At 38.9% G+C, this 17,035-nt stretch overlaps 1 protein-coding gene across 1 annotated transcript; it reads left to right on the forward strand.

The window, feature by feature from the left end:
* Window positions 1-1,255: 1,255 nt before the first annotated feature.
* METTL16 (methyltransferase 16, RNA N6-adenosine) lies at window positions 1,256-16,603 on the forward strand. The gene is made up of 9 exons (XM_075511990.1): window positions 1,256-1,506; window positions 1,713-1,912; window positions 4,255-4,395; window positions 7,869-7,984; window positions 8,813-8,955; window positions 12,096-12,165; window positions 13,942-14,031; window positions 14,953-15,126; window positions 15,220-16,603. Exons 1-9 carry the CDS (start codon window positions 1,379-1,381, stop codon window positions 15,835-15,837), a joined length of 1,680 nt encoding a protein of 559 aa, XP_075368105.1. The 5' UTR covers window positions 1,256-1,378; the 3' UTR covers window positions 15,838-16,603.
* The last annotated feature ends 432 nt before the right edge of the window (window positions 16,604-17,035 follow it).

A 17,035-nucleotide genomic window follows, 5' to 3' on the forward strand; every position in this document is an offset into this window, starting at 1 on the left:
AACTTCCAGAAGTGGCAAGAGTGGGCTGCAAGAGTGGGTGGGTTGATGGTCTGATGAATTTTTTTTTAAAAAACAAGTTTTATCAACTTTTGTATGTAAAGCTTAGCTGCCCTCAAGTCACAGGAAGCTGGCTGAGGGCAGGAAGTAGGACCGAAATTAAATTGTTGCAGGTCTTCTCAGATATTCAAGAGGGAAAGAGGGGATGCTGGCATATTTAAAGTGAATTTTTAAACAACATACAATGAGTCATTTTGATTTGTATTTGGCTTTTAAAAGAGGAAAATATCTTTAAAATAATAATAATAGATTATACTTTAATACTAATCTTAGAGGCATGTTTTGTCTGAGAAACCAAAGTACCCTGTTAAGGCAGTGAGGACTGTGCCTACTCTACTGATGAGAAAACTTGGAATTGAAAAGAGTCCAAGTTCACAACAGTCAGTGACAAAGCCAGGAACTGAAGTCAGTTTTAATTCCTGGTTTGAGGCTTTGTTTTGTTATGCCTACATACTATTTTAATTGAGGCGGATTTTTTTTTTTTTTTTAGATCAAAGGAGAGTACAAAGCTCATTGTAATACACTTTGTCTTTCATCATTTATTTTCAACAAGCACAGCAGTATGATAACTCCTAGAAGTACATGCTCTAGATGTGAAACTGTGCTTAAAGTGGGGAAATTCTCAGAAATCTTCTCCAGGTATGATATCGAAGCTCCCTGTCCCCCATCAAACCGTGTAATCCATCATTTAAAATCCAGGTATTGTAAAGTTCACCGTGCAAGGTAAGCCACAAGCAGCAGGCCCCAGGCCACTGCTCGGTCATCAGTGACTTCATGCACCACTTATACGGAAATCCAGGACTATGAGGCGTTTCAGAGAATGTTAAAGATCTCTTCAAGGTGACGACGGTAACGGGCAGGTAATACGTGTGAATATGAAAGCGGAGGCTCCTCACGCTGCCGAGTGTGAGCCTGGACGGAGCGGCTGCCAGAAAAATGGAACTTTGAGCTGTTTACATAATTTTAACTTTCTTTATTACTCATTGAGTGTCTTACGCTGAAGCGATGATGCCCATATATAAAACATTTAGATTATAAAATACGTTGGTCGCCTCTCTGTTCGGCCGCTTCCATCACAGCAGCGGTGACTCGCCGCTCCCCTGTCACCGCGGTGCGCGATGGTCTGACCGAGGCGGCGTCCGGCTCCGGCTCCCTACACCCCCCCTTCCCCCCCCCGCCTGCTGCGCTTTGGTACGCCCCAAGGGGCCGCGGTGCGCGCCGGGAGCCGGGCGGGCAGCGCGCGCCGCCGGTGGGTCGGTCGGCGGCAGGGAAGGCCGTTAACCCGCCCCGCGCTGCCGGCGGTTCCCCCTCACCGCCCGCCATGGCCCTCAACAAGTCCATGCACGCGCGCAACCGCTACAAGGACAAACCGCCCGACTTCGCCTACCTGGCCGCCAAGTACCCCGAGTTCCAGCAGCACGTGCAGACCACCCTCACCGGCAGGGTGAGGTAGGGCCCGCGCGGCGGCCTTTGGCGGAGCAGCGGGGGAGGGGGTGTGTGTGTGCGCGTCGTGAGGGCCGGCGGGGTAGGCCGGGCCGCGTCCGGGGGCTGTGCAGCCGTTCCCGCCGCCTCCCAGGCGCCGTGTGTGTGTCCGCCTCCGGGGTGTGGCGAGCGAGAGGGCGCTGGGGCCCATAACCGCTGCTTGTACCTTTCAGCCTGAATTTCAAGGACCCTGAGGCGGTGAGAGCTCTGACGTGTACCCTCCTGAAGGAGGATTTTGGGCTCACGATTGACATCCCCGTGGAAAGGCTTATTCCTACCGTTCCCTTGAGGCTGAACTACATCCACTGGGTGGAGGATCTCATTGGTCACCAGGATGCTGACAAGCAAGTCCTTAGGCGAGGCATTGACATAGGTACTTGGAAACACAAAATGTTTAATTTGTTGTTTACTGTCAATGAAACTAGCTGATAAAATCTGTTACGCATCTGTAGAGAAACGTGAAGTTTGAGAAACAAAAAAATCTGAGCTGTGCTCGCCAGGGTGAAATGGGTAATCTCACTCCACTGGTAGTCATTTGGCTTCTTGGTGGGTAGGATTTCTCTGCACAAATACAGGCATGGCCATAGCAGGCAATTATTTGGGTTTTCGTGGCCTTGAACTCTCTTGGGTGTGGCTTTATGTGGTATACAAAAATTACGCTGCTAGTAACATGGGCAAAAATGTCATTCTAAAGGAATTTAAAAAAAAAGATGTCACTTCTTTTCAGTCTTCTAACTAGTGAGTTATATCAGCAATCTATTAATTTTGCTTTTGGATGCCTGCACAAGAGAGTTTGTGAGTTGCATAGCAATATTTTCTAGTGTTCCTTTTAATAAAATTCTGTGGTTTCAGGTGTATTTGAGAGATGAGTGATCTGTCTTTTCTTAAACTTTGACACCCCACCCCCCGCATATGTTTTCATGAGCTAAATTGTAAAAGAGACTTAATTAGAAACCAAGGCAAATACTAGCAAAGGTGCCTTTTGGTTGTATATGGTAAAATATTTCATGTATATTGTTGAAAATGAAATATTTTTTAAACTGGACTAAACGTCCACAGATGGATGTCACATGTCTAAGAGCATTGCAGCTTGCTCAGTTTCAATATCTGGATTATTGGACAGTATCTGGATGATATCTGGATTAAGCAGTATAAGCAGTAGATTAATGTAAACAGTTAATTCAGTAGATATGTGAATTTATTAGATGTATACTGATGCACATAACTTGGCTTTCATTAGAAATAAAAAAAGACAATCTCTGTAGGAGCAAGGAACTATATTCCACATACAGATAATGAAATTGGCATTTTGATTCTAAATTGTTGGTGATTCTATATGAACTATTTAGAAGGCACCTGCAATGGTACATTTGAGTTTAGTTCACATCTTTTATTTTTGTCAATAGAATCTTCCTTTATGATTTCAAAGGCTTGTTTTTGAAGATTGTTTTGTGCTGAGAGAAGCTGGAATTTCCTTTTTAATTTAAGTTTTAAAGCTTGACATTAAAATGCTAAAGTTACTGGTTTCCTCAAAGCCTGGGTTCAGTAATGTCAGCTACCATGCCAGTTTTTTAATTAATATTTTCTTGGTGTTTGCTAGCATGATTTTGTTTTTTAATGGAATTTTTTAATTCCTAAAATTTACAGACTTCCATTTTTAGCTGGATTTGTGATGGATACAAGGTTTATATCATGTGGTGTGCGCACAGCTCCTCTCCTTTCATAACTTTTACACTTGTTAGCCAGCTTCTACGCGTTCGATATTAGGTAGCATTTTTGAAAACAATTTCTATGAACTTAATCACGGTAGATGGATAAGTAGAAGCAACAGATCCTTTAAGTCCCCCAACTATTGTAAAATCTTCAGTTTGAGTTTGCAGTGAGCTTTGATGTTCCAACTCTGAGAAAGCAGTAAGTCATCCAAAAGGAACGTTGCAGGAGTGCTGGAAATAACTGCATGCTTTTGCTTACTGACAGGCATTGTTATTTGCATTTCAATAAGTCCGTGTAAGAGTAGATTCTTGATATATCTCTGAACTCAAGTTTTGTGGTAGTGAGATATTTTTCCCTTTTCTTGTATCCATTCACTTTAATCCTAAATTTGACAGTCATTGGTAATTGGATCACCTAGGTATGCCATAATTATGAGAGAGAATAATTTTGTGCTAGCATATATTTCTCTTTGTTACCAAGTTTTTATTTGTCTGGCTATCTTTTTAGATATCTTAATTGGCACCCCCGTCTCTTTGATTGTTTTGGGCATTAGGGAAAAACAGTCTGATGGAACAGAAATATTGTGGTTTTTTTTTTTTTTATGGTTGCTGTATGCATCAAAGTAAATTATTAGAGATAGATAATAGAAGAAAAATATATTTGGGATTTTTTTTGGTAAAAACAGAATATGTTTGGCTTTCACTATATAAATTAATCACTGTCATATTAAAAAAAAAAACTTAAAAAGAAGTTTATTGTTTACTAGAAAATTTATTCCAGATTATGAAATTCTTTATTTTATTAAAAGTGCATCTTTGACAATGCTGTATTTCAAATTAAGAAGATAAAGTTCACTGAAGAACTTTAGAGTTATAGATGATCAGTCGTCAAGGTTTTCTTGAAATTAGTTCTTTTTGTTGTAAGAAGTACATAGTTAACAGCCACACTGCATATAACACTAGAGACTTGTTTTGTCTTTCTCATGGCTTTTCACTTCCGCAGGGACAGGGGCATCTTGCATATACCCATTACTTGGAGCAACTTTGAATGGCTGGTATTTTCTTGCAACAGAAGTGGATGATATGTGCTTCAATTATGCCAAGAAGAATGTGGAACAGAATAACTTGTCTGATCTTATAAAAGGTATGATGTAATAAGGTATTTAGTAGCATACATATGTGGTGACCTGTTTTTGCCATGTTCAGTGGCATAATAGAATCCGTATTCCTGCCAAATACATGCTCAATTGTTTTTACTGAGGCAGAATGTTTATTAAGGCCCATGTATGCTTAAGCCAGAAAGTCACAGCTTGTCTAGAATGGGGTGGGTGGATAGAGAGCTGTTCTGCCTTATGAAAATCTGAAAGTTAAGCTTCACCTTGGGGTGTTTTTCTCTCTCCGTATTCTTTGTCTGTTACTGAAGTATTTCTTAGAGTTTGTGCTGTTTCTGCTGCTAGGAGACCTGGAGTGCTCCCTTCAATAATTTTCATGACACTCCCACATACAGGTGTCTTGCACAGAGAGAGTCCTTTGTCCTTATTTCCGAATGAGGTCCTAACAGTGCCTGTGGTAGTAGCAGCAGTATGCCAGACTTGGTCTGTGGATGAGCTTGGAAAATTTTCTGTAGGAACTCGGTACACTAAAAAGCAGGTCCATTATTCAGCTCTGAAATAAAAACTTTAGTTCTGCTGGAATTTGGAAGCATCCTTTTTACCAAAATGTTGTCATCCTCCATGTCAGTCTTGAAGATCCAGGACTTGATGTGGGGAACAATGACATTTTTCTGTTATTGCTGCCATCATAGGATTTTTAGTGGTGTGGTGGTGTTTCACTGTACTTGAAAAACCTCTGGCAAAGCAAAATGCCTCATGTGAAGCTGTTGTGCCAAAGGTGATAAGCTGGAGTAAATGGCTGATTGCTGGTAGGCAGAGCCACAGGCAAGGGAGTACCACTGGTGGTACCCGTAGCCAGATGCTGCCTGGGCATGATCCACCCTGGTGCTTTTTAACTCCTGAGCCTGAATTGTTTAGCTAGAGCTGAGTATACTAGTGTAGCTAGAGCTTGTTTAGCAAGGCATTTTAGAGTCATTTAGAAATCTTTCTATACCTCTGTTTTTTTTTAAAAGAAAAACATGATTTTTGTTGTGTTCTAAGAATCTGTCTTGAAATTTTTGCCAAATAGGTTCATTTGGAGATCATGTTGGAATACAGCCTTTGTTCTTCTAACTTCAATGAAAAAAATAATTCAGTAATAGTAAAAATAGCAGTAATGCAGCAATGGTTTACTAATTGCATCATAGCTTCTTTCTTCCCAGAGGAAAAAGAAGTAATGTTTTTTGGCTGAGAGTGAAATACTGTTTGCAGTAACTTTCTTCCAAAGGGAATCTCTCCTATACGTGCAAAACAGAAACTGATAAACCTGGGGATTGATTGTAAATGCAAATAAAAAAAAACCCTACATGGTGTTCTGAGTTGTGCATCTGCTTTACTGGAATGGGATGATGGCCAGAATTTGTCTGCTGGTATTTAAAAAAAAAACTAAACAAAACAACCAGTACCCCATATGTAATGGTAGGTTAAGAGGTTTTCAACAACTTGGACTCTGGAAGTTTTCAAACAACTTGCAAGGTAATCTAGGATTGCTCTGCAACATGATTATTACATTGTTTGCTTTCTTATTTCCAAATAAAATCTCATACTGTCAATTAAATAACTTGCTATGTAGGTGGAGTGTGGTTTAACAGTGCTGTGTTGTTTAACAAATTCTTTGATGTCATCTTTTAAGTAACTTTACAGTAATTTTAGAAAGTATGTACAATTGACCATGTGTTACTGCTCAGATTAACGTAATCTTTTTGCAGAGTTCTGCTCATCTTATCCCCATTGTCTGCTTTCTCTACTGTAAAAACTAATTCCATGTTTTTTCTTTTCTTTTTTTTCCTCCTCCATAAAATTGAAAAGGGTATTGCTAACAAGAAAGGCAGTGAAATACTCTGATAACTGTGGGATGGATATTTCAAAGCATTTATATAAGTAAATGTCTCCTCTGTGTGTAACAGCAACTGCTATGTTGCATCTCAGTGCCAAAAGTATGCACTGTGCAGCTTCTGCAGACGTTTAGTGATTTCTTGGAAGGCTGTAATCTGAAAGCCATCAGTCCAACTAATGTAATGCCTGTCTGAAGTACTTTTGGCTTTAACTGTGATGTGTAATTGTAACTAGTAATTACTAATTTTATTAGTTTACCATTTTTAATGTTATAAGGGGAGCAGGGGAGCAGACACCTACAGAGATAAGAAAGGGTCACACTTTAATGTCAACAATTTTAAGTGTGAACAACTTGATATAAGGAGAAATGCTTGGTGTTTAATTTAGAAATTTAAGATTATAAAACAGGGAACAATGTGTTAATATATTTTTTAAATGATCTATCCTTCTCATAGGCTTTAAAATTTGTTTTATCTCTTGACTATAAATTTCTGTACTCTGAAATGCTTGTGACTTACAGAACTGCAGGTGTAAAGTTAGTGGATGTTCTAGGTATTATTCTTGCTGTATGTAACCTGAACTTTGGTAATTGCCTGCTACCCTAACAATTTTGTATTCTTAGGATGATGATAGACTGTAGTAGTAAATGGTAGGAAGAGAGGCATGCCTTCTGCGTCCGTTCTAAATATCTTCATTCTATGTGTGTTATCAGTTGGTTGCAGGACTGGTAAAGTCTGCAAGAAGTCCTGCTTGTAATAATCTTTATACATGCTTTAGCTGGACTTCATCCGTATCTAAATTCCTGCTCCTTGGGCTGGAGTTCCTGTGGTTTTCAGAAGACGTGTGACAGGACTTGACCACAATTTCCAAGGGAATTATATAGCCTTTGGGGAAAGACAGTGGAGATGTGCGTTGGATGTTTGCCTTCATCCTTGTGATGGGTAATAATTAGTTGGTAGGCCCTAGTAAGCAGAAGGTTTGTCCAGAAAGGAATCCTAATCTTTTGCTTCTGTTGTGATTCTTCTAAATTGTATAAGACTACAGTTCCTGTGCATCCTGCATAGTATTGCTAACACAGTAATTCCGTAAGATTAGATTTAAAGCTAATCTTGGGGCTGTGTAACTTCAGTGAAGATAGGTTTATCTTAGTCTTTCTCTTTCTCTCTTAGCTTTACACTCTAGAAAGACCAAACAATACATTTCCTTGAGTACAACTCTAGAATTCCCTATCTTAAAAAAAATTGTTTAGACTGGGATTTCTTTTATCTCCGAGGAGTCTGTGGGGTGATTAACTTTAATTGTTCATTTTTAATGTGTTAATTTTTGGAAGGGCTTAAAGTGAATTTTGTAGTTGCATCAGGGAACTCGGTATAACTCAAACAGTTCTTATTGTTTTAATCAGACTCATGTAATTCTACTACTGTGTATAAACATACAAGCTATTTGTATGCTAATCCTTAACCTGAAGTCTTTATTTGCATGCTGATAATTGTTACTTTTTTTTGTAGAAGGTGTTGTTTAGAAAGTACAGATTTTATACAATATATTGTTTCAAGAAACACTGAAATGTAAATGGCATGCTAGATACAATATGAAGTTCCTTACTGACCAAATTCCTGTTTTCTATTAGTGGTTAAGGTACCACAGAAGACTCTACTAATGGATGCACTGAAAGAAGAATCTGAGATTGTTTATGATTTCTGCATGTGCAACCCCCCCTTTTTTGCCAACCAGTTGGAAGCGAAGGTAAGCTAACAACTAAATGTTGCATGTACTTCAGTGTTCAGTGAATGGGAGGGTAGGAACAATTTAACCTCTTCCCTTGGGGAAGGTTTAGTGGAAAATCCCAAATCATTATGAAATAGCATTTAAGACTTCTCCCTCCCCACCCCCTGCCCCAAAGGAGTTTTGAAAAACTTAACTGCTACCCTTCCTAAAGTGGAGGATGACCTGTAGAATTTTTTCACAAGTTCTTACGTAGAACTTGTGAATTGTCTTAGAGAATTAGAAGAATTGCCTTAGAAGAATTGTCTTAGAGAATTAGTTTGGAAAGTAGACAGCTAGTAAATCTGAAATCAAGTGCCTGTTGCATAACAGTGTTACAGAGGAATTAGTTTCTGGCATCACGCCTGTCTGTGTTTTTCGTTTCCTTAGTGATTTAGGCAATATCATACAGCTCAGAACAGTTCTTGCAATAACCACTGAATATAGTCAGAAACTTAACTCTATAATGTAGGGCAGTAGAAAAGATTTAAGTGTTGAAATTAAACACTATAGATTGTAATTGTGTAGATGCATGTAACCCGCATGTCTTACGTGCATTGGAACCACATATTTCATACTAGCAGGATACTGATGTGTGACAAGTAGCTTAGGTAAGTTTGAGATTGTAGGGAATTCACCCAGTTATGCTTATTTTGAATGTATCTTTGTCTATTATCCATGCTTCTGATGGGGGGAGGATAACTAGAGGTGGTGACACTTGCTACGCACTAAAGATTGAGGCAGGAAGCAGTGTACAAAGCAGCCTAAGATTTCATTAAATGTTAATCTCAAATGTTCTTTTTTATCCAGGGAGTAAATTCTCGAAATCCACGGCGTCCCCCTCCCAGTTCTGTAAATACAGGAGGGATCACAGAAATCATGGCTGAGGGGGGAGAACTAGAATTTGTCAAAAGAATTATTCATGATAGTCTACAACTTAAAAAGAGGTTACGGTAAGTGTTTTGTCCAGTTAAAAAAAACCAACCCACCTTTTATCTGCTGCTTTGGCAGAAATCAGGTGAAAATGATATTTTAAGTAAGGAATGTAGCTGTGATCCAGTGGTATCTATTTGGTTTGTTTAATGATACATACACATCAGTAATTAGTCTCAGTTTATGTAAAATTAATTGTTCCTGAGCATCAATTACAACTCATTGTTGGAGGTATTTAAAGGCAGAAGGCAAAAAAAGCCTATACAAGTGACACTTATAGCTTGCAGCTATAGAACCCATAACATGCTAAAGACAGTCACTGTTGATTCTTAAGGGCATCTGGGATGGAGGATTCATGACATTGTCTAGTTATCTGTTTTACATGGTTTCTATGTTTTCCTGGCTGAATTTTGGTAACTTGCAGCTTTGCCTACTAAAGGGCACTATTGTACTGAATGCTATCTTGGGTGAACATAAGCTGCAACAAAAACCATAGCGAGACCTTCTTTTGCACATGATAAACAGATGGTACATCTTCAGTTTTTTTGACTATCAGACTTCCCCTCCCCCAGTGCTGTACACTATTCCTCTAGGTTTTCTGGAAGGTTCCTTCAGGGTTTTTTTTCAATATCCATCTAAAATATAGCTGCCAAAATTTTATGTGTGTATTACCACAGCTTCATCAGTGCCCTAAGCAAAGGAAATACAGCCTGCCTTTTATATGTTCAAGAAGTGTTTTGGTTTTGTTTTGTTTAGACCCTTCTAGGCAGAGCCTTGCAATAGAATCTCATCTTCATCTATCTAATACTAAAATTTTTCTTTAGAGTGTTTGTTTTCTAGTAATGAGCCTGAAAAAATGAAGACTATATTCTTGGAAAAACAAGACAAAGCAAAACTGCATCTGGCTCTGTTAGAATTGCTTCTCTCTTGTAGTGCTTTGAAGAAAAAAAAGTTGAGAAGGTTTGCAGAGGTTGCAATTTCATAAATGTTGAAACTTTTTTTTCTTTTCTTTAGTCTCCTTCCTTTCTCTGCCACACCCCCCCCCAATCTTATAAAATATAAAAAGGGGATAGATAGTATGGCAGAGTGATAAAATAGGGGTTTTGATGTTCAGAACTGATTACAAGTCAGAAGAATTAAGCTTTGGATAATTTTAGCAGTCTTTTTTGTGCCAGCAAGGACACTGAAAAATGACTGGTATTGCTGTAAAAGTTTGTAGGTAGAATGTTATTTTAGGCTACTTGATGTAGACAAGCTTTTAGGTGTGTATGTTCTTATTCACGTCTAAAATAAATGTGGTGATTTTTCAACACTAAATATAAGCTGGAACAGTTGTTCTGAATTTAGTCAGTGATACAATGGATGAGGGGAGGCAGGTCAGAGAGGAAGTGATGGTATATATGTATATATTTTAAATGTTCTTCCACTTACAGCTGGATGTTTTTATCCTTTGTACATGTTCTTTCTGATATGTAGTGGTTTTATTCCACCAGTGTAGTTTCCACAGGAGCATGTGGTGTACTGTGTAAAATACTGTGATCTGTAAGGCACATGTATACAGTTGAGGACTTAATTTGTCCTCAACTTAAAGGTAGGGGCAGGGGATGCATCTGTGATGACTTCTGGAAATGCAGTGGCAACATGGTTTCTGGTTGCACATGGAGCGTGTAGATCCAGGGGAAACTTGCTTTTGATAAGTTGCTGTTTGACAACCTTGAAAGGAGTGGCAAATGTAGTAGAGAACTGGCTGATGTTACTCTCGAGGCAAGAAGTCTTTGCCTTGCAAAGGTGATGTGGAATTATGAGGAATGCATCATTCCTGTATTGCTCCTCTTGGCAACACCACTCCTCTAGGAAAGAGGAGGGTATCTCTTGATTTAATAAATTGACAGCGTAAGGCATAGAACATACCCACATGCTAACTGTGTATCATATTTAGGAAAAATAAGCTCTGTGTGTTTGGGGGGTAGGAATGGTTCAGTTCATGTTTTTGAATAAACTGCCTTGGAGAATCTGTTATAGAAAGAACAGTTTACTTAAAATACTGTTTCCTGTTCTGTTAGAGATAAGGTTTGGCAACTCTACCAAAGGACGTGAGTAATGAACTGTTAGAAGAGACTCCCTTGGCCCAGGAGATGATCTTGACTTATTTACCCCCATCCCCACTTCAGTTAGGAGTCACAGGTTCAGTATTTTATAATTTTGGGAAAGATGTGTCATTTAGTTTTGCTAGAAATTTTGGGGCTTAATTTAAGTATTGTTGCGTGAAATTCTGTATATTGCATTATGCAGGAAGTAAATTTAAATAATTCTCCCTTAATACCACTGGTGCTATTTTTTTTTATAGTTTACAGTATATTTAATTTGTATATGTGAGCAATTTAAAGTGCTTGCCTTCAATTTAGATGTATAGGCTAGTGGAAACTGTCCCTTGATAACTGGGAACTCCAATTTTTGTACTTCAATATGTTGTATTTATGAATAACCTTTTTGGATCCAGTCATGAAAAAAGTATGGAAGAGGGAGTTGTAGAGCTTGAATAGTAATTTAGATGAAGAACAGAGGTGTAATGTTTGGAGATACTGGAGATGTGGAGCTGGGTGGAAGGATAAGCTCCACCAGAAGTGGGAAAATAAATTTCTTTCCTTTTTATTCCCCTGTTGGTTTCCTCATGAAATATGGGTTAGGTGATGGAAACCTGGATAACGAGTTACGAATGAGCAAAAGTGGTGGTCAGTAGGTCTGCTTCTGAGGCACAAATGCTTGTCCATAGTTGAATATTCCTTTTTATTCTGATTCATTGTCCAAAGAAAGTAGAGAAATTGAAAAAAATTACTGTAAGTGGTAACATCTTCCACATAACTAAAGTGACTCTTTGGAACAGGATTCTTGGTTGTTAAGGCACTGTTTCAATAACAGACTTAATGTATTTCCTAAAAACTCAAAAAGATTCCCATCTAGTTTGTCTTTGGGCCTTCTGTTCCAATTCATGTTGTACTATGTCCTAGTCTCTGTTTAAGAGTGTGATTATTTTGTTGTTGTTTTGTTTTTAAATCTCCTATTGTTCTTGCAGGTTTCTGATTGAAGTAGTTCTTTCTGGTAGTTGCCATTTTCAATTGATCTGCATTTGTAAAACGCTTTGTTAATGTGTTGTTTGCAGATGGTACAGTTGCATGTTGGGGAAGAAATGCAGTTTAGCACCATTGAAAGAGGAACTTAGAATCCAGGGGGTGAGTTTGTATATAGTCCATGTATATCCTGTATATGTTCTATACAATATATACTATGTTCTGATGCATGTGGGTAATTATTATTGAATTATTTTACTTAGCTTTTATTTACAAGAAGAAACTGAAATTCCTTGTTAGGTAAGCACTCAAAGCAGTTGAGATTGAATTATTGTAGATTCAAAGCTGATAGATAAGTAGCACATACCGTCTCCAGATTTTTGTCTTTATCACGTGTAGAAGCATGTCTTCATACATTCTAGAACATACAGGGTTTCTGCTTTAAAATAGCCTTAACAGGCTGTTGTAAAAAAAAGAAATATTCTAGCTCTCTTTCCTCTTAGCTAACACGAAATCTAGCAATTTGGTTGATAAAAGAAATTGTAACATTATTTAAATAGCAGCATTTTTTTGTTTGTGTTCAGTTCTGGCCCCAAGTACTTGTGGTACTATTCTCATGCAAGAAGGCTGTGCAGAGGACTGTTTTATGGCTTTCTGGAGGAAGTGTTTTCTCTAATTTCCATACAAAGAAAGTGATTGTGAGATCTGTCCTTGTATATGGTGGAGAGGTGAAGGAAAGAGAATGCATGGTGAAATCAATTCCCATAAAGATAAACTACAGGCCATAGGGAATCCATAAACTCAATGCCAAAAGCAGATGCTGAGCTAGGCATGAAATTTCAAGTGTCTGACTTTATTCCTATGCTTGAACTGTTGTACCTCAGTCTTCGTAAAGTAAGAGAAGTCCTTGAGAACCTTGCATAGAAAAGCTGAGTTTTCCTTTTGTATTTTTCTTGAAATTACCAATTTCATTTTGTGCAGGGTTTGTAATCTTTGTTGTAATAGAGCTGGAAATATGTTCATTGTAACCAAGCGCAGGCTGTGTTGTGGTTCAGGTTAGGATGCAGCGTAAATGTTCCAGAAAGTCCACTCGTTGTTCAGACTGTCTTGACATTTGCTGTATTTATTGGAAATTTTGATAGAATTAGGATTCCAAAGGCAGGAAAAGTTCTAGGATAGAGACCTTTTCCCCTCTCCTTTTGAAGGCGTTTCTCAAAGGTAAGAATTTTTTTTTTCTGTGCAGACCTGGGACTTTATGCTCTGGAGCTGATAATTCAGAGTGAGGTGGGATGGTTGATATTTATCCTTGCTAGGATTTAGCATATTCTCCATACATAAATGTCTTACAGCATCCATGTGTGGAAAGACTAGTTGACACTAGCATTGGATCTGAGTTTTGTATTTAAAGGCAGTGTGAGTTCAGACTTGATTTTTTGGGGCAAAGATAGAGAAGTGTTTCTGGGCACATTTCTGCCACCTGCAGGCAGGTGGGTGGCTTGGCTTCCCAGCCCTTCCTTGCCTTTGTTCTGTGTTCCTTTGCTACAGCAATGGGTTCAGTATACAAATGTGGAATAGGAGCAGGTTCTGAACAAAGAGAAAGGATGTACCTTTTGCGGAATCAGAATGCGGATGTGGGCTGTAGGTGTGGTGGATCGCTGCACAAAAAGGTCGTGTTGTGTGTTGCTGAACTTGAAGCTCTGAAAGGGCATAGGCATGGCAGGGCAGAGATGAGAAATCCTGGGCATGGGTACCAGGCTTGGCAGTGACCAGCTTTGAGTGGCCCTGACATCCATGAGCCATGTCAGGAAGAATCTCCATTTCTGTCATGAGAAAATAACTCTATGCTAACTTGTGATTTTTTTAAATTTGAAAATACGTGCAGTAAAACAATATTTTTTATTAATATGAAATGAAGTTTTGTATTGCTGCTTTGCATAGGTTCCTAAAGTTACTCATACTGAATTCTGTCAAGGACGCACCATGAGATGGGCACTGGCATGGAGTTTCTATGATGACGTACAAGTACCTGTAAGTAGCTTAATTTTGGTTTGCTTGTGATTGTCTGTACCTCTTATTTGAGGAGGGGCCTAATGAGCTATAACTGCTGTAAAACAAACTGTTCTCCTTCAGAGTGGAACATTGGATGCACTGGGCTGTATGGACAGTGGGATTTCTTAACTGGCTGCCAGTCTGTTGGCAGTTGGCCAGTCTGTTGGCAGTCTGGCAGTTGTTACATGTGATTCATAAATGACCTATGTTTAAGGAGGAAAAAAGAAGCCTGCGCAGGAACTTCCTGTGGGTTTCAGTGAAAGTAAGGGTTGCTTGTAACATACTTCAAATAGCAATTTAGTAATATTAAAAATATGCTAAGTTTGGGGCTAGATTTGAACTTTAAGCTTCCCTCTGAGAACTTGGTTTTAATTTACCATATAGATTCTGTTACCAAATAGATATGAACATGGCTAGCTCAGACTTGCCTACATGAATGTCAGTGGAGCTTGTTCACCTTAACTAATGTGAGCCAGTTGCTTTTTTAGATCCAGATGTACATATACTGTAAGATAGGTATAGACAATAACCAACCTTATAGAAGGTGGAAGTAAAGCTTCAGTGAACTTGGATGAAAATGTGGATATTGGCACTTGACCTCTATTCCCAAGAGCAGCCGCACTTTCTCGGCTCACAGAGAGCTCGTAGTTTAAAGGAACCAATGAAGCTTTTTGCCTAATGTCTGAAGATAAACTCCCTCTGTCCATCAGGGTAGTATAAAGTGCATGATCCTTTTAGCTGTTTTTAATCTAAAACTCTTTGAAATGAAGTGAAACTCAGGCCATGTCAATGACTGTTCAGTGGTTTACATTATAATCTTAATCCCCATGTCTTCTGAGTACGAAAGTCATCCCACTAATACTGCATAGCTTTGTAATTTTTTTTTTCTTCTTCTTCTAGTCACCTCCTTCTAAAAGAAGAAAATTAGAAAAACCCCGAAAACCAATTACATTTATGGTCTTGGCTTCTACAGTCAAAGAGTTATCCATCAAAGCTGCAGCTATGGGCTGGGATGCTGTAGAAGCTATCGCTGTGGTTAGAGCCTGGGTAGAGAAGATTCTCACTGATCTGAAGGTACAGTATTAAGTATTATATGCTAAAATAACATCCTACTTGAAAGCATAACTGTGAGAGGGTAGTATGAAATTCTGCTGTTTTCTGCAATAGGTTCAGCATAAACGTGTTCCCTGTGGAAAGGATGAAGTTAGCCTGTTTGTGACTGCCATTGAAAACTCCTGGATTCATTTGAGGAGAAAGAAACGAGAGAGAATAAGGCAATTACGAGAACTTCCTCGAGCTTCTGAAGATATTCTGCAAGCAATGGAAGAGGAAAAAACCAGCCAGAAGAGTGTGAGCAACAATTCGGACTGTGAAAACCCCAAGACTGAAGACTCTGAAATGGGGTTTATAGCACCTGATGAGGATGTTCACTTGACTGCAGGTGACGAGCCAACGGAAGAATCTGCTGCCAAAGAAGAACACAGTGAGCATGTGAAGGAGGAGGAGACAGAAGCAAAGCAGGCAGAAATGTCGCTTGGCAAAGGTTCCAGTAATGCAAAGGAGGAACCTTGCCCTTCAGAGGAAGCTAGCAATCTGACAGTTGAAAAAGAACGAAGTCCCAAAGAAACTAGTAGATATTTTCTCTTTAAGTGTTTAATGAATGTGAAGAAAGAAGGAAATGATGTGTTAGTAGAAATGCACTGGGTTGAAGGACAGAACAGAGACTTGATGAACCAGCTGTGCACATACTTACGGAACCAAATTCTTCGACTGGTTGCTAGTTAGCCCTTTTTCCTACTTTGGTAAAGTAAGTCAGTCCTCAAATTTTGTAAAGTATTTTTAATGGATTAAAATTTTCAGTTAGCAAAACCTGTTTTTTCCCCTTAAAAAAGAAGAATAAAATGGAGATTAAAGTCCCCTTTGATATTTTAAATATCTTTTTCAAAGCTGCAAGGAGTACATGAAGTGTACTTCATTGGACATGAAGTGATGGGGAAGTAATAGATTTTGTGCTGCAGTTGTAAAACTACATGTTAAAGTGAAACATGTCTATGCTGTGAGCTCTTCAAGTATTAACAGTGCTTATTCTGTTTTTTTTTTCTGGTGCAATAGAATTATATATTGTTACTAAGTAGAAATTTTGCTGAAATATTTTCTTCAATGTTTTTTCAATACTAATGCAGGAAATGGTTAATCTGCTGTGGGAATTGTTTTCTGCAGCGAGGAGTTTTCAACTAAGGATTTAAGTATGCCTCTCTTCCCTTTAAGGCATTTAACCTTGGGTCTAAAGAGTGGCAAGATGGATACATCCTCTTAAGTGTCAATTCATTCAAATAATCACTTTAGAAAAACAGCTTGTTGTACTTTTCTGGTGCTTGGGCTTTGAAACACAGAAGAGCCTACTATTAGTGTCTGGTTTTGTAAACTTTGTTTTAACAACAAAATAAGCTCTTTGAGCTGCTTGGTTTAAAGAGGATTTAACTATGTTGACTGTTCCATTAGACTGTTCCTTACACTGATTCAAATATAATTGTCTGAAATGACAGCAGTATTCTTAAAGGATTTTGCTTCCATTTAATCTTAAGAGATTGCTTTAATGACAGGAGTGAGAGCATGCGCTCATCTTCGTGGGCCAGGAATTCCTTATGCAGGACAAAGATGGGTACAGAAGCTTCAGGCTGTTGCGACGGAAGACAACTGGAAAGAAGGCTGTTGCTTTCACACCTGACTCCCTAGTCCTTTTTACCACCAGCTTCTTTTCCCAGTGTTTCTGGGCCGATGACCTGTTCCTGTGAGGAGCGAGGCTGAGGGACATGGGTCTTGGGTGCTCCAGAGAGGGTGTGTGTATGTGTTTGAGGTTATGAGCACTGGTACTGTTTCACGTGAAATCAGCCTCCCAAGCTGTGATCCATTTCTCTGTAGAGATCTACAGAACATGGAGAGAAAGTTTTTCTGAGAGTGGAGTGTGGATGCGTGTGTTACC

This window comes from Mycteria americana, chromosome 1 (genome assembly GCF_035582795.1).
Source record: "Mycteria americana isolate JAX WOST 10 ecotype Jacksonville Zoo and Gardens chromosome 1, USCA_MyAme_1.0, whole genome shotgun sequence".
Classification (NCBI taxonomy): domain Eukaryota; kingdom Metazoa; phylum Chordata; class Aves; order Ciconiiformes; family Ciconiidae; genus Mycteria; species Mycteria americana.

Excerpts from the sequence above, each read along its gene's own strand:
- METTL16 (XM_075511990.1), top strand. The coding sequence starts at position 1,379 with ATGGCCCTCAACAAGTCCATGCACGCGCGCAACCGCTACAAGGACAAA. Across the intron at positions 1,507-1,712 it reads ACCCTCACCGGCAGGGTGAG|CCTGAATTTCAAGGACCCTG; the intron begins GTAGGGCCCGCG and ends TGTACCTTTCAG. Across the intron at positions 12,166-13,941 it reads AGGAACTTAGAATCCAGGGG|GTTCCTAAAGTTACTCATAC; the intron begins GTGAGTTTGTAT and ends TGCTTTGCATAG.